Source organism: Vipera berus (genome assembly GCF_964194415.1).
Source record: "Vipera berus genome assembly, chromosome: 1".
NCBI classification, from domain to species: Eukaryota; Metazoa; Chordata; class Lepidosauria; order Squamata; family Viperidae; genus Vipera; species Vipera berus.
Window position 1 is genome coordinate 66,318,914 of NC_138202.1, and position 21,844 is coordinate 66,340,757.

A 21,844-nucleotide genomic window follows, 5' to 3' on the forward strand; every position below is an offset into this window, starting at 1 on the left:
CCTATTGCTTGCTTATGCGAGCTATATCTGGGCTGCAAAACTCCAGTAGACTAAGGGGTAGCAGCAACCAGTTAATAAAGTAAAATCTTCCTTGATGCAAATTTCACTCCTATACTTTTCTTGGCAGCAATTTCAATATTGTTTCTCACTACTTTGTCCTGAGTTTTTATTGTTGTTGTTGTTGTCATGTCCCAACCCTATTTCCCAATGGTGTCTCATCAAAACCCGGGCCTGATATAACCCAGTTTAGGTTGAGAGCCTATTCAAGGATAAGGTAAAGGTAAAGGTTCCCCTGCACATGCGTGCTAGTCATTTCCGACTCTAGGGGCCGGTGCTCATCTCCGTTTCAAAGCCGAAGAGCCAGCGTTTGTCCGAGGACGTATCCGTGGTCATGTGGCCAGCATGACTAGACGCCAAAGGTGCACGGAACGCTGTTACCTTCCCACTGTAGTGGTCCCTATTTTTCTACTTGCATTTTTTACGTGCTTTTGAACTGCTAGGTTGGCAGAAGCTGGGACGAGTAACAGGCGCTCACTCTGTTACGCGGCACTCGGGATTTGACCCGCCAAACTGCTGACCTTCTGATTGACAAGCTCAGCATCCTAACCCACTGAGCCACCGCGTCCCTTATTCAAGGGTAGGCAGGTGTTATTACTGGCTAAGATAAGGTATAATAAGCCTCAGAAAATGGCATCAAACCTGCTAATTGCCTTCTTTTGGGCTAATTATTGCATTTTCTAGTTCCAGCTTTTCAAGCTCTTACAGGCTTGAGGATGGAGGTGGTGAAAAACATCAAATCTGCTGTTCCAGATTATTATTTCTTATCATAAGTGCTCAACAGTATTGCTATGTAGGTGCACAAGCTGCATATGTATAAAGAAACTCATTCTTTCTACTTGCTCCCAATCCAGTAATGATAAGCCTTTTAAGTATGACAACATATACATCTCATATAAGTAATGGGAAAAACAACAGCTCTGAGTCAGATTCTCCCTCATGTAGGATAACATGTTCTCAACTTATTGTAGACACTTGTAGCCAATGAAAAATAAGATCACACTTGGAATATTGCATCAAGTTTGCTCGCCACAATATAAAAAAGATGTCAAGATTCTAGAAAGAGTGCAGAGAACAGCAACAAAGATGATTAGTGGACTGGAGGCTGATCTTGGAGTCCTAGTGGACAATCGCTTAACTATGAGCAGGCAGTGTGCTGCAGCTGCCAAAAAAGCTAACACAGTCCTAAGCTGCATTAATAGAGAGATAAAATCAAGATCATGTGAAGTGTTAATACCACTTTATGGTGCCTTGATAAGATCACCCTTTGAATATTACATCCATTTTTGGTCACCACAATATACCGTATTTTCCGGCATATAAGACGACTTTTTAACCCATGAAAATCTTCTCAAAAGTTGGGGGGTCGTCTTATACGCCCAGTCATCTTATACGCCGGAAAATAGTACATAAATCAATCGAGTGCCCCCGTTCTTGCAAAGCAACTTTAAGCCTCCTTAGTCCAGTCCCCCCTCCAACGTGACTCTCCCTTCCCACCCCCAAGAGCCTCTAAGCCCCTTCCCCTCCCCCTTGCAAACGCCAGACCCCGGGAGCGGCAGGAAGCCCCTCCCCCTCACCCAAGCAGCATCTGAGCATAAAGAGAGCGTGCCCTGCTACCCGCTATCTCTCCCGGCAGTCTGGACAGCAGTACTTGGTGGCCTGGCGCCCCTCTCGCCTGCAGACCAAGCAGTGGCCCTCGCCAGCCGGCCTCGGCATGGCCGCCCCAAGCCCGGCTCTCCAGCGCGTCTTCCGGGCCCGCCTGGCCAACCGCCTCCTGGGCGGGGCTTGGCTCCAGACACGGCGGCTGCTCCATCTGCAAATGTACTCTCAAAGCCGGATTGTGCTCAGCCGTGCAGGCTGCCGAAAGGCGGGGACTTGGAGTTCCCGCGGTGGTTGCGGCTTCTGGCGTGCCGGACACTTGGCAACTGGCATGTAAGTATTTTCCGGCGTATAAGATGAAAAATCTTGAAAATCTTCTCAAAAGTCAGGGGTCGTCTTATACGCCGGAAAATACGGTAAAAAAGATGTTGAGACTCTAGAAAGAATGCAGAGAAGAGCAACAAAGATGATTAGGAGACTGGAGGCTAAAACATATGAAGAATGGTTACATGGTATGTCTACTCTAGTGAAAAGAAGACTAGGGGTGATATGATAGTAGTTTTCCCAATATCTAAGGGGCTGCCACAAAGAAAAGGGGGATCAACTTATTTTCTAAAGCACCTGAAAGCAGGACAAGGAGAAATGGATGGAAACTAATCAAGGACAGAACCAATCTAGAACTTAAGGAGAAATTTCCTGACAGCTAGAACAATTAATCAGTGAACTGGCTTGCCTCCAGAAATTGTAGGTGCTCCAAACTGGAGGTTTTTAAGAAGAGATTGGACAACCATTTGTCTGAAATGTTATAGGGTTTCCTCCTTGAGCAGCAGGTTGGACTAGAAGACCTCCAAGGTCTCTCCCAATTCTGTTATTCTGCTATTTTCCAAGATCACTTAAAAGCTATAAAATCAGCCAATTAAAATGTTTAGCACCTCTTCATTTGTTCCTAAGGAGCTTCTTTGTATGTACTTTTGCTGAAACCCAACACCAAATTTGATGTCTTCCATTCTCAAACTCAGTAAGAGCTTGAAATTTTGGAGCTAGAAAAATCTTGCAATTATTATGTCAAGAGTATACGATCAGTAGGCTTCATTGGTTTCAAATAATAAGCCATGGTCTATTTTAGCTATGATTTATTGAACAAGCCAGTCAGTTGAGTTCATATAATAGTCTAAGCTATAAAAATAATTTAAATGTTCCAATTCACATAAAATTGAAATTATATAAACCACCATTACTGTATTTATAAGCGTGGCTTATAAATATTGAATTCATTTTTTGGCCATTTCTATACTGGAGATTTTAATCCCATCATTCTGTTTTGGGAGAAAAAAGCAGGAATCTAGTTGTACTTTTTCCACCTAAAGTATTTTATTAAAAGTTGAAATTAAAATTGACTTCATCGGGTGCAACTCATGAAAGTTTATGCCTTTTAATACAATTTGTTAGTCATAAAAGATGCTACCAAACTCCTGATTTTCTGCCACTGTAGATTATGATTAATCTCTTTCTAGACTGTCATTGGGAAGGACCAGTTTTTCAAGGAGCTGAATCTCTTGCCATCTTGCCCATTTGCCCATCTCAGGAAAACTGGGTATGCAAAAGAAGTGGAGTGGCCAGGAACAGCTACAAAGCTTAATCCAACAGGACCTGGGAGATCAAGGCTGCCTGACGTATGAATTCTCCTTTTTATCCTGGGATCTTTTAGGCTAAGTAGCATGAGCCATAGCAACCGATGAGGGACAAAATTGTGCAACACAGCAACAAGAGGAATTAAGTTAGGTCTGCTAAAATGTCCCGGGAGGGGGGAAAGTAAGGAGTCACCAGAGCCTCGTGTTTTTAGTAGCAACCTTGTTTTTCCTCACCCCAAAGAGGAGTGCTGTAAATTTAACCAGTCGCCATCTATATTAACAGGCAAAAATGATCACGAAATGTCCCTGGCAGCAATACGCTTCCTCCCCTTCCTCCTTGCGCAGTTGCTATAAAGCCGGACATCAATTTTGCCCTACCGTACGAGGAGAGAAGCAGCTGGCTAAGTGGATTATTATTGCAGTTTAGATGCAGAATCTGTTCCAAAGGTTTCACTTCCCAGAAGCTGTTAAGAGAACAGCCGCTGCCTCTGCATCAGTAAGTCTGCACCCTTGTCAACATATATTAAAATTAGCACAAAAATTCTAGACAAGAACTGGAACTCTGGGGGGAGGGGGCATTTGGAAAGCGCTCACCCTGCCTTTGTTTTCCATTGTAATAGCAATCTGCATTCTTCCTCTACAGAAAGCAAGACGCTCATCCCTCTCTTCTTCGCTGATATCTGGGCCCTCTGCTGGATTCCCAGGCTCCTCAGATCCCCATTTTTCTCGGACAACCCGCTTTCCCTGCAAAGGGACGAATGAGAATTACATATTCTTCCCGACAGACAAATGCCCGCTCTGTTTCACATCTCTTGTAATCCATGTGAAGTGTGGTGGCTTAGAAAGGGAGCTTGACTTTGGTGCCAACCATAAGTAGAAGTATTTCACACTTCCTTTCCACTTGGATAGGTTCTGATTAAAAGCCCAGTCCCAATAAATGAGGAGGGGGGGAAATCCCTGATAAACTCAAGGTGTTTATCTATAAATCTATAACAAACACCATGCGGTGGTGTTAGGGTATTGTCATTTTGGGGTTCCACCTTTTATTAAGGGTAATTTGTTTGGGGCTGTTGCCTATCAACAATCAATTGGGCAGCCGCAATTTAACATTTGTCACAATATGTCATAATATTTTCTAATAGACTAAAAATTATATATCGCACAGAGGGAAAGGCAGATTCGGGAATTTTGTTGTCTATTTTGTTTTATTAAAAGTCTGAGATTTATGAACTTGTGCTGGGTGACAAAGAATAGCTTAGGAAAATGGATGCGAGGCTGAGTAATAAAGTAGAAGGCTAAAGGCAGGGATTTGATTTCAGTGTCAGAGTTTGCCACAACCAATTTACCGCACCAATCTATTCTCTCTAATCAGCCTGATTACTAGGGCAAATTTTTCTTTTTTGCTGTTAAGTCAACATGCTAGAAACCCGTTTTGATCTCACAAATGAAGGCAAATATACATGTCCCAAGATAAGGTTGGAGCCCATCCTGAGGGAATTTCTCTCTCACCAGAATGTGTGTGAGAGAATTTCGCATTCAGGTAAGAGAGACGTTCCCTGAGGATGGGCTTCCACATGAGTCCAAAAGCTCGGAAGACTAAACCTTTGGTCCCGGTGACCAACTCAGATTGGATCCTTTTTGATCTAATGTAGAAATCTACCTTCCTCTATTGAATAAGTGGAATATTCCCACATAAAGATTGCTACCACTAGATTATCAATAATAATTACAGTACCCCTAATACTTATATAGATTTCATTAAAAGGTATTTGAATAAATGGTGTATAGTACATTGTGAATCAATCTCCTTGCTTATAATGTTTGTTGGGTCATGTTCTAGACTGGGCTGGGAAATCAGGTTTAAAACTTGCTGAAATAAGAAGCTTGGATGACTCTTTCTTAGTAGAAATTCTGAAAAACTAAATGAAAAGAAGGACGCCAAATCTGCTTATCTATCAAATTCATTGGATGTCTTTCGATGTAGAGAGTAAGTAATATGACCTTGACAGAAATATGCAAGGCTGAACCATTTTTAGGTTAGAACAACAAGATAAAATTGGAAGCAGCTCAGGAAGATCTCTTCCTCATTCATTGGAGCAAAACAAGGAAGAGGAGGTGGAGCACAAATGACTTGCAAGATTCTATTATTGTAGCAAATCTCAGTAAAAATAATCTTAGCTTTCCTGTCAAGCTGATTTCCAGGTCTGGAAAGCTGAAATCCAAGCTGATTTCCATGAGGCTGACACTGGGTAATTCATTACCATCATAATCCTGTGCCTATTTCCTTAGAAGCGTGTCTTTCTATGAGCAGCAGAATGTACTTCCAACAAAGCTAAATTATCTACAATTTAGATTTGTAAAGTCCACCCAGAGTCTCTGCTGACCTGGGCAAACCATTTCAAGTATAATAAATAAAAGTGATTTTGTACTATATATGATTAATATTTGAAAGTGAGTAATATAAAAATGCTACAGCTGCTTTTATTTGGTGCCTTTAAGTCAATGTTGATGATTGGCAAGATTTTGGAAGTGGTTTGACAATACCTGCTTCTTAGGGCTGAGAGAGACAGAGTGAATGGTACAAGTTTACGCAGCTGGCTTTGTACTAAGGCAGGGCTAGAATTGGTTTAGTCTGGCTCTCTACTACAACTGCTAGCTCCTTTTTATCCTTTCTTGTGGTGTAATGGAATTTACAAGAAGTCTACCTTTATTTTATCCCAAGGGAAGGATACTGAGCACCGAAATAATGACAGGTTAAAAATCACCCAATAAGCTCCATAGTTGAGTGAAGGTTTGAATATGGTCTTCTTAGCATAGTCCTCCTCTTTAACCACTACTGCTTAAACCACGGGTCTTCAAACTTGGCCCTTTTATGACTTGTGGACTTCAACTCCCAGAATTCCTCAGCCAGGCATGCTGGGTGAGGAATTCTGGAAGTTGAAGTCCACAAATCATAAAAGGGCTAAGTTTGAAGATCCCTGGTTTAAACAAAGTATAATGTCATGGTTCCGATGAATGAGACAAATCAAACAAATTGAAGGCATATTATTTATCTAAAAAATCTTAGTAATGAAATGAAACATCGACACTCATGGAGGGATGCCAGAATCTGAAATCTCCTCCACCCAAACCCATCGTAACACACACACAATCCCCACCCTTATCTACATGTCATAAATCACATTATCCAATTAGTTTCACATATGAGGTCTCTTCTCCCATTCTGTACACCGGCTTCTTATCTTCTCAAAATAGTCGTTAGAAAAATTCCCTCCCTCCAAGATTCAAAGTGAAGCAGTTTAAACAAAAGGCTGTCTCTTACATTGTCAGTGCAAAAACATGTCAATGTTTGCAGCATTGACATCATGTATTAATCCAAGGTCATGCAGGGATGGAGAGCTTTTTTTCTAGATCAGATGAGATTTGAAGTTATATTTCCACATGACCCAAAGCACCCAGAGCCATACCTTTTCCCCTCAGTCCTGGTTACCATGCAGTGTGCTGCCAAGAATTGGGCAAATAGAAGCATGAATTGGAAGGAGGATATGAACAATGTGATCTGGGGACCAAGTAGATAAATAAGTACGTATTCCAGTATGCCTTTACTGTTGATTTAGCTAGTAGATAACCACCGTATTTAGGAATCGTGTTGTTGATGATGATTTTTGCTTTGTTATTTTTATTGTATAATTCCCAGAGTCACAAGCACTGTAACAAATAAACATGAGGAGGTCATTGATCTAGTATAATACAGTATATCTATGAATGGAAATTATTTCCCAGGTGATAGCTACTAAAGAAATGCAGGCATTGTTAAAGTATTTATGGCACAATCTATTGTGTTAATATCTTTTCTTGAATTTGCAATGCTTCTGAAACACATACGAAGAAATCTGCAAGAGCTATTTTTTTTACTGAATACCTAATATAAGATCTTTAAAATTAACACAACATCCAAGAGAACTGGGGAAAAATGAGTGGGAGAAATACTACAGACAAGGTCAGCAGAGTTGTGTTTGTAGGAAAGCAAGCAAGAGTTCTTCCCCAGCTGCTTCCTTGCAATGCTATCTCTAAGGATTCAACTGTTGTTTCTTTTGTAGACCCACCTTGCCTTTGTTGTCCATGGTCACGGCCAACTGAACCCGTTTCCCCATCCTGAATGTGAACACGTGATCACTTTCTTCATCGTCTTCCTCACTACCAACCCCAAAGCTTGAGGCAGAAGAGCAACTGCTTCCCCACTTCTCGTTCACAATCCTTTTCTCCTGGAAATGGAAGAGAGGGTGGTCACAAAATTTAGGAGCATTTTATTTTATTTTTTGACCAAAATATGAGCTTGTCTAAGAAAGATCTGCCCCAACATACTCTTTGCTAGGAGGTGTTTGTTTTGGGTTTGTTTTTTTTTTAGATTGAAGAACAACCTGAAATCTGGAAAAAAGCAATAACAAAATGATACCACATGTTTACCAATGCAAAGTCAAAGGCTGATGGTGCTAAATGTGTTAGAGTAATAGGGAAATAAATTGAAGTGTGGCATATGTTGAATGGACTTGTATAGCTTATTGAGTCGTTTCATAAAACCATGAGCTGCGGTGGCACAGTAATTAGAATGCAATATTGCAGGCTAATTCTGCTGACTGCCAGGGGTTCAATCCTCAACAGCTCAAGGTTTGACTCAGCCTTCCATACTTCTGAGGTTGGTAAAATGAGAACCCAGATTGTTAGGGGCAACATGCTGACTCTGTAAACCACTTAAAGAGGGCTGTAAAGCACTATGAAGCAGTATATAAATCTAGGTGCTATTGCTATTTAAATGTGCTATGTAATTTGGAAGCCTTCCCCTACAGTTGACATGTCTAAAGGATAATTAGTAGAGATGCTATGGATGTCTTTACATTTACTTTGCAGATTTTCTTATACTGTAACCTTCTATTAGCCTAGGGAAGGAGCAAGGAGGCATAAATAATTATCAGGTTTTCCCACCTTCTCAAGTCAACTAGCTCTGGAGGTAGTTTAGAATCACAGTCCCAGAGTTAGAAGGAACCACTTAGGCTTGGAACCCAATCTCCTATTCAGGCAGGAACCCAACTGAGAGAGTCCAGAGAAATGGCAGCCTTACTCCTGCTTGAACATATCTGGAAAAGAAGATCTCACCACCTCATTTAGTATTTCATTCTCCTATCAACTTGCTATTATTGCTAGGGAATTTTTAAAATATTTATAACCCCCCTTTTGTAAATTAAGATTACAAAAACAAAATTACTCTGGGGCTATGGAATTCAGACATGTGCTGTTGTGTAGCTGGTTTTTTGCAGGCAATAAGCGAGACGGAAGGTTGCAAACAGGAACATGCTTTATTGAGGCAAAGAGGAACAGAACTGAAACAGTGGCTGCTGCGCAGCTACTTATACGGTTGGCCAATAGGTGGCGGCCAATAGGTTTAAAGGAACTCATTCCCGCCCCAAATCTACCAATGATCTTCTTGGAGACAAGAAGTCTGGCTTAGTCAGAGACTGTTACACAGACACATCATTGAGCAACATTTAAGCAGCATTTAAACAGACACATGAATCAGTACAAGTAAAAAACCCAATACATTACATGTACATCTGTGTGATCCCCCTTCAGATATTTGTAATGTGTCATCATATTCCTTCTCAGTCATCTGTCTTCAGATTAAGTGTATCCAGTTATCTCTCCACATAAGTGGGCCATGCACTTATACAGAGGATGAGAAAGAGGAATTATGTATTACTACTATATTAAAAAAAATCTAAAAGTCCGACCTAAGGGTTGATGCTCTATATGCTTTTCAGTACAGTTTAGCTGTCCACAACCTGGTGCTCTGTTAGTCTACAAATTCTTCCATCTCTGTTTAAAAATAATCATCCTTGATTCCTATTAGCTTCATGTGGACATCCATATAGTTTTCTTGGCAGCAATATGAGAGAAATGTTCCATTGTCTGACTCTGTAATGTTTTTCCTACTTTCCACCCTGTTTCTCTCCCAAGACCAACATGGTTGTTCAGGTTTCCCCACCTTCTCAAATCAGTTTCTTCCATCTTTACTTATATAAAAACTGATTAAGTATGATAGGAATAGTAATCCATCACACATAGCAGTCACTAGATTGGGAAATGTGAGGAAGTAAAGTTGAGATCTCTGCCTGTGCTTTGGAAAAGCAGCTGCAGCCACCAGAATGGCTTTCTCTGTACTTCCCACATTCATCCAGATATTCACTCCTACATTTACTTATGAGTATTCCAGCTGCCTGGCTAATTGAGCCAGATCCTGATGTTTTCAAGGACGTACTAATGTCCAGAGGCAGCCTCACCCCACCCAGTCTTTTGACTTTACAAAAGCAAATGCCAAGACAAAACGGAAAAGGGTGTGTGTGTAGCAGGAAAGATAAAAACAAACAACCTACAGGGCAAGAAGCGGAGGTGACACCTGTAGATTGACAGCTATTACAAGCAGGCAAGAAGACTTGTATTCAACTGCCAGGACCACAAGCTAGTGTGAGTCCAGCTTGGAGCCCAGCAGTAACTAGAACAGGAGTAACTACACTGAAACAGCACCACATTCCAATGGTGTAAGAAGCTTTGGAAAAAGGCAAAGATTGCATGTTACCAATATAATCTAATACGGCGAAAAAATCCTATAATACTCCATTTCTTTTTCATCAGAAAAGGGAGAGTATGCTTACATGATGTGGTTTGGTGATAGTGATAGTAAGGCCATCTGGCCTAGCCTTCCTTGTAGTGACAGCCATTCCTTCTCGTTCGGCTCGTTTCTTGTCTTCTTCTATTTCCTGGAAAAGCGACATTTAAATCTTTTACCTGATCAGCTGCCAACAGTAAAACAAGTGAACATTAGAAACATCATGGTCAATGGAGAAACATAAAGAAGCTTGAAGAAATTATATGTGCCCCAATAAAGAGTTCTTGCTATCATTAAATATACATACAAGCCAAGATTTTGCTACAGTATTATCTCCTTTGCTTGGATTTGCAAAGCTGTATTTGCACAACCATGCTTAGCTAAAATATGGCTAGCTACTTTGTAGTTCAGTGTATTGGTGATCTGTATTTGTGGGGCCTAGGCATGTTATGGGACGCGGTGGCTCAGTGGGTTAGGACGCTGAGCTTGTCGATCAGAAGGTCGGCAGTTTGGCGGGTTGAATCCCGAGCGCCGCGTAACAGAGTGAGCGCCTGTTACTCATCCCAGCTTCTGCCAACCTAGCAGTTCGAAAGCACGTAAAAATGCAAGTAGAAAAATAGGGACCACTCCGGTGGGAAGGTAACAGCGTTCCGTGCGCCTTTGGCGTCTAGTCATGCCGGCCACATGACCACGGAGACGTCCTCGGACAAGCGCTGGCTCTTCGGAAACGACTAGCACGCATGTGCGGGGGAACCTTTACCTTTACCTTTAGGCATGTTATTCTCTATAACATGGCATTTGCATAACTTTATGGCTGGTGGAATATCTACCCTGGCCTTGAAACAACAGACTTACAGCTATATATTCTGGATATTCTTCTAATGGGATTAGGTCAGCAGACTATTGTTAGCTTTGCTTTTACACAATTGCTCATAGTTCCAGCAAAACTCACATTAGTGTAGCCTCATTTTTCTCCCCCCCCCCATTGTAATTAGTGGGATACTCTGGACATCCAGGCCCACTCTCTACCCTAATTCTTAGACTCTGCCTTCCACACTGATAGATTGGCAGTAGTCGTTTCTGAACATGGCGCAACCTAGTCAATCACAGTTCATCAGCAAGTTATGCAGACATATTTTATGTTATTTGCTCATGTTCAGTAGGTTCCCTGAATCTAGAAAAATGAGTTAATGAATAAGCCATATTTAAAATATCTATGGATAAGTATGCTATCAATACACAGCCAGTGTGAATCCTTGTCCTTGATGTTTCAGCAAATAGCTGCAAAGCAGGCATTATACTAGTTTGGCTCTACCAATTAATATTCTGACCTGATTCACACCGAGAGTCATTTGTACGATATACCCTACCATATGGTGTAAATCCAGCAGAATTGGTTGGATTTATAAATTAGGGTTCCATGCAAAGATTAAATTAGCTGAAAAGCTCATAGTTAAATTACGAGTGAGAAGCAGTTGGGGTAGTGATTAAAGGCACTAGGCTAGAAACTGGTAGACTTTGAACCCTAGTCCCACACTGAGCACAAAGCCAGTTTGAGTGACCTTGGGCCAGTCACTCTCTCCCAGCCTTAGGAAAGAGGCAATGGCAAACCCCTTCTGAAAATGTTCCTAAGAAAACTGCAGGCAGTTTTGTTCAGGTAGTCACATGGAATCAAGTATGGCAGAAAATATGTCAAGTAAAATTGGATAAGGGTGTTAGGCAAACATCACCATGTTTGTTTAACCATTTTGTTGAACAAATTGCACTTGAGTCAGTTCATACAAAATGTTAAACACAAACCACATTGTGGTTTCGTATAATCTGTAAATCTGGACCCTAGACATTCTCTTGCAGATTAACTGTTCCAGAATTTGTTCCAAACTTTTTGCTGAAGAGAACTTTACAGCAATTAAGAGTTGGCATTAGTAGCAGTGGAACCTATGAATCTGTTTGTTTTGGTTCCTAAAAATGGGATTCTTATACACTTTTAATATTTTGTCAGTTCTATTGTAAAGAGCTATTTAAAAAACAAGTTAATTTGAAATTCCAATCCCAGTAGTAACTACGCTGCTACCAACTGAGCTGTAAAATATTTGTGATAACTAAACAAAGATACAGCTTTCAAATCAACCTGCTATAAATTGATTCAAAGGTTTAACTAAAGAATTTGTAACCCCATTAAGAAGGAGAAGCTAGAATTCATACATACTTGGTATCTTCTCATGAGAGCTTCATTCTTCTTCCTCAGAGCTAGAATTTTTTTATCCAGTTCAGCATCTTTCTCTTCTTTTTTCTGCAACACTGCATCATCCATAGCAGCATCCTAAAATGCAAAGAGAATCTTTAGTGGAGTTCCACAAATGGCCAATAATGCCAAATATTATTTGTCTCATTTGCCATTATATGACCAAAGAGAGATATATGCCGTCCTTTTCAGAAATTGTACACTATCACATATGGAATGAGAGTTTAACATAAATAGCATTTGCAACACCTGCCATTTCAGAATGTATAAAAATGTCAGGTTCTTCTTTAGACACAAGATTTTGCAGTCAGAAATTATAATTCCATTATATTTGAACTTATTCCACTAGCATTTGTTTATAGGGAGGTGGAAATATTGAGCAGGAGAAGGGTCATATTAAAACAAAAAAACTAAAACAGGGTATGGAAAGACCTCTCAAACCTAAATATTGTAGTTCAGTGGCTATAATAAATGTAAATAAACAAACAAATAATCTGGAACCTGTGTTACTCATACATGTGGTCACCAGATGGTAAACATAATGTACTGTTGACTTAAAAATTGCTAAAAAGAAAATCTCTGGGTAAAAATATGAGTGGTTAGCAGAAAAGGAATAGCTTAAAGGATGATTTGGAGCAGAAAAATTCTAAACCTGCCCAACGAATGAGAGTCAAACTATGAGATGCGCCTATATTTCTAAAGCTGCTTATTAAATCCATCTATCTCAGAGTAATTGTCTAGTAGTTGCCCTAAAGAAATGTTACAGTGAAGAAATAAACAGGGATAAGAGAAAGTCAGGGGATTTATGGAGCCAGATAGGTTACAGCCAGGTAGACTTAGGGGCTGCAATGAGACTCTGCCTGATTTACAGAGTTGGGGGAACATGGCTGGTCAGTTCTGCAAATTTCACATCCATATTTTTAATTTAATTTTAAGCCTGGCTCTTAATAAAAAGATACCTAAATTGATGGTGACAGAGTTTCAGCTTAATATGCAAATTTTGTTTCTGCTGAATAATTTTCCCTGCAGGAAAATGAAATACAGAATTCTTTATTATCGTCCATCATGCTTGCAAGAAGAAAAAATTGGTCACTTCTGCAAGCTGATGAATTTTCATGACCATTTGTCTGCAACTGCTTTAAACATGATTGGAATACTACTTGGTCAGTTATTTTTAAAATCTGTTGTATATTCATTATGTGGATAAGCTCCAGGCAATGCATCATGAAGTGGGAAGCTGAGTATTAGGTATATACATATGCAGAATGGAACTCAAGCAATGTTCAATGTGAAGGATGCTTTTTCAATGCTGCATAATGCAAAAATAAGGGGTGGCCAAACCACATTCCATAAGAGTGAAAAATATTGTGCAAAGGTAGTTATTAAAATCATATAGAAAATTGTCTGTTACATATATAGGAAGATCTTGGCATTTATCTACAGTGGATAGGATGTTCAATTTGCATGCTAATGCAGACTTACCTAATTTGAATTTTCAAAATCTATTCATGACCCTAGATCAGGGGTAGGCAACCTCGGCTCTTTTATGACTCATGGACTTCAACTTGAAGTCCATGAGTCATAAAAGAGCCGAGGTTGCCTATCCCTGCCCTAGATGAAGCTAAAAATTAAAATCAATAGTTTCCCTTAAGTTTTGCAAAGCAATTCATAATTAGAAGTCTACATGAAATGTATACACCATATAAGGACCAAACACAACAAAGATATGTAGAGAAAATATGTATGAAATTCATTAAATCAAGGGAAATCATTTACAAAATACGTGTATATTAGAAAAATGCACATTTTAGGAGACATTTATATGAAAATCTATATGAATTGCCATGAAGGTCATTTTTTTTTAAAAAAAAGTCTTATTGTGAGATGTAACAAGAAATGAGAAATTGAGCAAATGAAACCTCTGAGATTTTCCTATCCCTAATGATGACTGAGAGCCAGTTTAGTGTAGTGGTAAAGGCATCAGGCTAGAAATTGGGAGGTTGGGAGTTTGAATTCTACCTTAGGCATAAAGCCAGCTAGTTGATCTTGAGCCATTTATTCCCGTTCAGTCCTAGGAAAAAAAGCAAGGCCAAGCCATTTCTAAAATCTTGCCTGAGGACAATTGAATTGAATTGAATTGTGTTGGCCAAGCGTGATTAGACACCCAAGGAAGGGATTTGTCTAATAAACACTGGCTTGAAAGCACCCACCAGCCCACTATTAGAAAAACCCCAACAATGACTAGTAATGGTTCTTTGGGGTTGAGTCCTCACTTGGGATGATGGTGATTGAACTTGGTGTCTTAGACTTTGCAAAGATAAACAGGCAAGGTCCTGAGTGGTCCCTACGCAATAGCCATTCCAATAGGAAATGCCACAAAGAATCTCCATAGAGAGCCCTGATCTACCCTGCTGTGAACATGTGCGTTATTTAGACTGCAAAAAGGAAGAAAAAGCCAAGAGTCAGGCTTTTCAAAAGTCATTAGATTTTTTTTGGTTAGGAAAAATTTAAATACAAGTCAAACTTTCTTCCTACTAACATTCAAATGACTATGGGAATGGAACTATGGGAAATACCCAAATTTGTTTCCAACAGAAGTCATTGCAAAATTCAAGGAAAGGTCTGCAAAATTCATGGAATGTCACAGAATTGATGGGATTGCAGCTATTTTGGAAATACCCCTTATCTAGGTAGTACATCCCCCTTGAGCAGTGTAGGAATCCACAATACTTTTACATTCCTAGCTATGAAATCATATATATATATATATATATATATATATATATATATATATATATATATATATATATATATATATATATATATATATAGTTGCTGCTGTGCTCATGTTGTGTTTGGGTTATTTTCTTAAATTCTTATATTATGTCATAGGATTCCTGCTGGTCTTTGAGACTGTACAACACACAAACTAACTTTCAGAAAGAGCAGGTCATGTTCACTGGATATGTTCAGAGACAGAGTAGCTATCAAGGAAAACATTAGAAGAAATGGAAGCACTGGAGGTCTACAAAAGTGATTCATAAATATTTTTATAGTATTTTTATTAAAGGCTACAATTAAAAGATAAAAAACTAATACAAACTAAATAATAAAAGAAAAAATAGAAAATGTAGGGGAAAAAAGAATAGAAAGAAAAGCAGAGAAGGAAGAAAAATAAGAATATAGTAACAAAAAAGAAAAATATGTAAAGAAATGACTTCCCCCTTCATCACAACAGGTATAAACAATTTTAATAACGTCACCTTTCAAAATACAACAAATGATCTTTCCATAACTTTCTGTTATCTACAAACAAATCCCTACATCCTTTGTTGTTCAGTCCTGGTTAATAAAGGTACATTAAGGGTTAGCAGAGATATCAACATATCTGTTTTAACCATGGTTTAACAGACTTAACAAAATAAAAGAGTTGGAAGTAGGTCTTCTAGTCCACGCATGTCAAACTCGCAATGTCATGTGACGCCACGCAACGTATTGCAACTTTTTCCCATTGCTGGCAATGGGGTAGGCGTGGTTTCAGTATGATGCATCCGGCCCGCGGGCCAGCAGTTTGACATGCCTGTATCTAGTCCAACCCTCTGCTCAGGCAAGAAACCCTGTACCATTTCAGACAAATGGTTGTCCAATCTCTTCTTAAAAACCTCCAGTGTTGGAGCAGTCACTTCTGGAGGTAAATCTTTAAATAAACCTTTTTATTCCTTCCTTTTATTTTTAACTATCTTGATATTTAATCCCTTCAAATAATATCCTAGAACTTGATTTCACAAACTTCTTAAAAACATTAACAAGTTGGTTTTTTTGTAAATTTAATATAGAAAAGTATACAGGTCACTTTTTCAGTTTATTATTTGTATATCCCTTTTAATTATTAAGACATCAACCAGTTTCATTAGTATATCCAGTGTGGCATCTTTTTCTTGTAGCCTGTCTCAGTCTTCACCAGTAAAACCTGTTCCTCTTCCACAACATTATTTAAATTCAGTGCATCCATAGAGGCAGACACCTTTAAAATTAATTCCTGGGTCCACTGTTCAAAAAATATACTTCAATATGTGGAATGTTAAAATATTTTGCTCCATTCTAGCAGGTCAAATTTAAGTGTTCTTCTCTTTTCATTGTAATCTTTGGTTCCTTCTGGTTCCCTCTAGTGCAGGGGTCCCCAACCTGTGGGCCGTGGCCTCTTGCCTACTGGTCCACATGAATGGCCTCACCCCAAGCGTCACACAGGCGCAACCTCACACTGTGCATCACCCAAATTCTAACTCTGCCCCAAGCATTGCGCACACACTTGCACTGCCCCGTTTGCGTCACGCACACGCATGCGGCCCCATGCCTCCCCTTTCCTTTCCCTCCGGGCCACCAACCTCTTCTCTAGTGTCCAGCTTTCAAAGTTCCATCCCAAGATTTTTTTAAAAAAAAGAATTAAAAAAAATAGCATTTTGCCACAGAAGAAGTTTTACAATTAATTCCCAAGTCTTGTTTCAAATTGATCTGGATCCTTGATCCATTTGTAACTTTCCAAAATCAATCTTCTAATCACCCTTTTGCAGTTTATTCACCCAAAATGTTTTTTTAAGTTTTTTAAATTTGTATTTAAAACATCTTTCACTAAGGATTGAAGGGGACTCACCTGGTACCATAAAAAGTTGTCACTCCAGAGGTTCATAATAGCTGAAAAGCAATTAACCACCAAATTCAGAAGGTCATTAAAAAAAGGAAGCATGTAGATCCTGTGTCCATAAAGGCACCAACCATAATTTGAGCAAAGACGGCTTTCTCTTATCTTACACACCACTAAACCTACCAAAGGCTACTGTCTTGCAATCTCCTTGTGAGGGACCCCTGTCTGGAGCACTTGTGTACAATCTCAAGTTCTCTACTTGTCCAGAGAGAAATTAGAAGTAGCCAGCCACTCACCAGCTCTTCATTCTGATGTGGTCTTTGGCTCCACGTTTAGTGGAGCTGTCTTCGCCATTTCTTCTTATGAAAGGATATTTGTAAATATATAAATAAAGCCATTTTGCACAGCATAAAAACACCTTAAATAAATAATTAAAGGCCAACATATAATTAAGAAAATTATGTGTCTATATTATGCTTGTACCATTTATCAAGGTTCTTAAGAAAGAAAAGGAAAATGGAGATGTACAAACGTATATACTGTATCTGCTTAAATCTTGAAAAGGTGAATAAAGTTTGTACTTAAAGCAATGTAATTATTTCTAATGTTGGAAGACAATTTTTCCTAAATGGAATCCCTCAAGAAATTATTGGCAAGCATTTTTGTCAAACTAGTACATCATGCTGACTATATTAGTTAAACTTCACATTTTATTTGTAGTGCTTGCTATATGAAACCAAATGGGAAAGAAGCAATTCTTTTCATGGATGCCATCTTAATTTAAAATGTTATCAATGAAAGACAATGATAAAATCAAGTAAGCATCTTAAGTAAAATAAAAATGAATGAGTGATAAAATTCTACCTAGCTGCGCATAATAGACAGCTTACCACGAATCCCCACAATACAAATAATAAGGATATATTTATGTTAGAGAATGTGTGGATAACCTTGTTCTCTTAGTTTAATTGCTAGATGGTACCAGATTTAACTGCACCAGGACCAAGTTAGGAATTTCCCCCTGGTGTTTGGTTTACAGCAATTTATTTGGATAATAAAGCTTTTGCCTTGACTCCTAACATCTTTGTCACCTAAACAAATATTGATAATAATAATAATAATAATAATAATAATAATAATAATAATAATAATAATAATAATAATAACTACAATCTATCTAAAATGAATTTAGTAGCCTTATACCTATAATTTTGGAGGAAAATAGTTCCAATGAATACCAAGAGGAATAGCAATTGCAGCAAGCTCAGGTGAATTCTGAGATATGCAAAGATAAAATTAAAAGCGAAGGAATTCTACCCTGTTAAAGTCATTTGACACTGAAAATGCTCATCAGCCGCTAGCAGTTGCTGTAGACTGGGTATCCATTCAGCAATAAATGTGAAACTCTGAGAGGTGAGAAATGGCTTAGTTGAATCTCTAAGAGTTTATAGCAGCTGCCTTCCTCCAGCTGATGTCTTCCAGATATGTTGAACTACAATACCCATCATTCTTATCTACCACATGTAGAAAGTAACATGTTGGAGAAAGTTGGTTATATTAACTTGGACAAATGCACAACTAATTACAGGTATATATGTTTACACACTTCACAGAAAAAGCACAGGAAAGAAGAAAGAACTTGTAAGCTAAAAAAAGTTAGACACAAGAAAGAAAGAAAAAGGAAACATGACTCAGACTAATTTACACTTGCAACATAACTGTACATGTCTTTCTATCTTCCATCCAGGTACTGCTTTATACATTTTCTTTGGTTCTTTAAACATCTCGTCTCTTTTTCAGACTCTCACCAACTCCATTGAACTACAACTTTCTCAGACTTTTATTTCACTCCTCCTTTATAGTTTTGCAGTTACAGTATAGCAATCTGATCTTCAATCTTCTTCCTGTGTGATCAAATCATCTCGCCACACCGATTATTCACTTTTATAGCCTATCGAAAATCATGCAACACTCATTCATGTGTGACCTTCTCTTCTTGTTTCACCATAAACAGTTCTTAAACACAAGTAGTCCTTATAACAGTTCAGTGACCGTCTGAAGTTACAATGGCATGGAAAAAACTGACTTATGACTGTTTTTCACAGTGACAACCGTTGCAGCATCCCCATGATCATGTGAACAAAATTTAGAGGTTTGGCAACGGACTCATATTTATGATAGTTGCAGTGTCCCAGGGTCACGTGATCACCTTTTGCAACCTTCTGACAAGCAAAGACAATGAGGAAACCAGATTCACTTAACAACTGTCTTGCTAACAACTGCAGTGATTCACTTAACGTCTTTGACACTAAAGGTCGTAAAATGGGGCAAAACTCACTTAACTGCCTTGCTTAGCAAGAGAAATTTTCGGCTCAATTGTGGAGGACTATCTGCACCCCATTCCCATTGCACTTAACTTATGTTGTTTCTGATGTACCCAACTCTCATTCTATATATCAAGATTGGAGAAGCATACTGTAGTATATGCTATTTTATTTCTTTCAACATTCATTCCTCATAACAAACTACTGTATGTCCTATCCATTACTTTTCTAGACATTTTTAAGCAGATATTCACCAGTCACCTTTTTCATGTATTCTTGAGTCTCATAATAGCTCATTCTTCATGTGTTTGTCTCAGTCCTACCTACATATTTATGTCACCTTAGCAGATTACTTGTTCTCTCTGGGTTGCATTAATTCAGACTATTGCACAATATTTCCAAAAAACATATCTGGCTTTTCCTTTATCATTATTCACTGGTGTAACACTCAGCTATAATTAACCTACAGATTTCTATTTTCATACACACCCACAACAACCTAGAGAAAACAAATTCATTTTTTCTGACACACATATTAGCTCTTTCATTGACAAATAAACCTACACCTTCGCTTCAAGATTAAACAACACACATTTGGGAGTTTTACATGCTTTTTCTTACACTTCACATCATACACACACACACACACACACACCATATTTTTTTCATTCATTGGTGAGTTCAGGTTTATATTTATTCCTCTTGCATTCCCAACTTTTTTATATGATAATAATCACTAAATGGGCCTTTTAGATATTGACTGCATTTCTCATCATATTGGTCAACTGAGTGTCAAGAATGAAACTTTGGCAGCTACATGCCTCTGCGTTTCAGGTAAAACTTTTTTAATAAGTTGGGGAAGATGTAGGCCAGCTTATGAGCTTTAACTGATAAACTGGTACCTCTTACCACATGCAACATTCCCTACTAATAGCAATGAGAGTACTAGCTACTTTTGGTCTATTGTAGCCAGTATACCACAAGTGCAACTAAAAACCAGATTTACCTCAAGGATTCTCACAGTTTTCTGCCCAAACCAGAAACTACAATTCAGAGACTATCTTACAAACAAAGTACTTTTTCTCACATCCAACCAGCTAGGATAGATATGTAATACACTGCCACACTTATAACTAGCTGATTACCGTAACACTGAACAGGACCTTTTCTATTTGGGAAAGAAGGATATACATACAGTACTGCAGCCTCAGATAGCTATCTATCTATCTATCTATCTATCTATCTATCTATCTATCTATCTATCTATCTATCTATCTATCTATCTATTTATGTATCTATCTATCTTGTGCCAATGAATGGAGATTCACAGAGAGATAGCAGCAGGAGGAGCAAAACAATGAGAACAAGGACTCAAAATGAAATGCCCCAGAATTTGAGGCCCTGTATTAAATCCAGCGACTCGTTGATTGGTGCACACTGATCCAGGCATTGCCACACAGTCAGCATTTTTTCTTTCTGACTGTTTGTTGCTGCGTTGCAGTCAGGGGATATTTTCGCTGCCAAGCTACTGAAAAGAACATTGGCTTGGTGGGCATTGGAAATGGAAGGTGACACCCCCTTTACCCTCGCGGGCAGAAAGCCCTGAGGTACAGTGATTCAGGCAGGGAGTTATAAATGGCTCTAGCAGAACAAACGTGCAGTGGCTGTGAATGAGAAGGCTTGTTTGCTGGGGGGGGGGAACCCTAGAGGCCACTGGAAGATGAGGAGGGGGAGAGAGTCTATCAGCCAGAGATATCTTTATTCATATCAAACAAATGTTGGAGGGGATGGGAAGGGAGTCAAAACCAAGCATGAAGTAGGAAAGTAAAGTTTCAGAGAATTTTTTTTGCCATATCCACTGACTCTAAACTATCGAAAGCTGCTAATCTTTTTTCTAGATTAGGGTTCTGACTAGGATTTCCCAGTGTGCTTCCCAAATCAGCTGTTTGTGGTATGAGGATGAAAGAGGAAGAAAGAAACAAGCAGGGGGCGAGGGGGAAACCACTGGGGGATGGGAATTGGCAGGATAGGGCCTCAACCCAGCACTTCGCAGTGTCAGGCAGTGCACTGCCAGTCTTTGATCAGATGGGTGCATCATCTCCAGCCTCCTAGTCTTTGAGTGGGAAGCATCTTTCATTACCCAGCATTCTGTTTTGTTATGATTTCTGCTAAAATACGTCTTCCCTCTCTTTGAAGGGGGGGGGGGAATAGGGAATCTAACTTGCCTGCCTGGAAAGACAGTCCCATAACAATCTACTGCAGGAAAGCCCACCTTTTTGCCCTCCCCAGTCATCCAGCTAACAATCTGCTGGCTGAAAACAAAAGACTCTGAAACAGCAATGCAATTTTTTTAAAAAAAGAAGCAAAGCAAAGAAGTCACTCCTTGGCTTTCAGACTGCAAGAATGGCTCCCCACATCCCTCCCGGTTACAACAAAGGCAGCACTCACAGAATGGTGCATTTTGGACATCAGAGGTGAAGCTCGGCAGATTCCACAGCAGGGCTAAAAGAGGAGAGCCATCCGTCGGCCTTTCTCAGTACTGGTTGCACCGCATACAGGATCATGTTTTGATTACAAAAGCCCTGCCTGGGCTCCCAGCCAAAAGCACCGGCTGCCTCATAAGCAGAGGCAGGCAATCAAAGCGTTTGTGTCCTCCTCTTCATTCGCCTTTCAGTGAGAACGTAT

The 21,844-nt window shown here is 39.2% G+C and overlaps 1 protein-coding gene across 1 annotated transcript in view; it reads right to left on the reverse strand.

Moving 5' to 3' along the window:
- Positions 1-21,628, reverse strand: part of CCDC9B (coiled-coil domain containing 9B) — a gene marked incomplete at both ends in the record, with an annotated part of 56,074 nt that extends 34,446 nt beyond the window's left edge. Inside the window, 5 exons of the mRNA XM_081325127.1 lie at positions 3,882-4,031; positions 7,394-7,552; positions 9,995-10,099; positions 12,158-12,271; positions 21,608-21,628. Of these exons, the coding sequence (XP_081181253.1) occupies positions 3,882-4,031; positions 7,394-7,552; positions 9,995-10,099; positions 12,158-12,271; positions 21,608-21,628 (549 nt within the window). The remainder of the gene's footprint in view (positions 1-3,881; positions 4,032-7,393; positions 7,553-9,994; positions 10,100-12,157; positions 12,272-21,607) is intronic.
- Between the last annotated feature and the right edge of the window lie 216 nt (positions 21,629-21,844).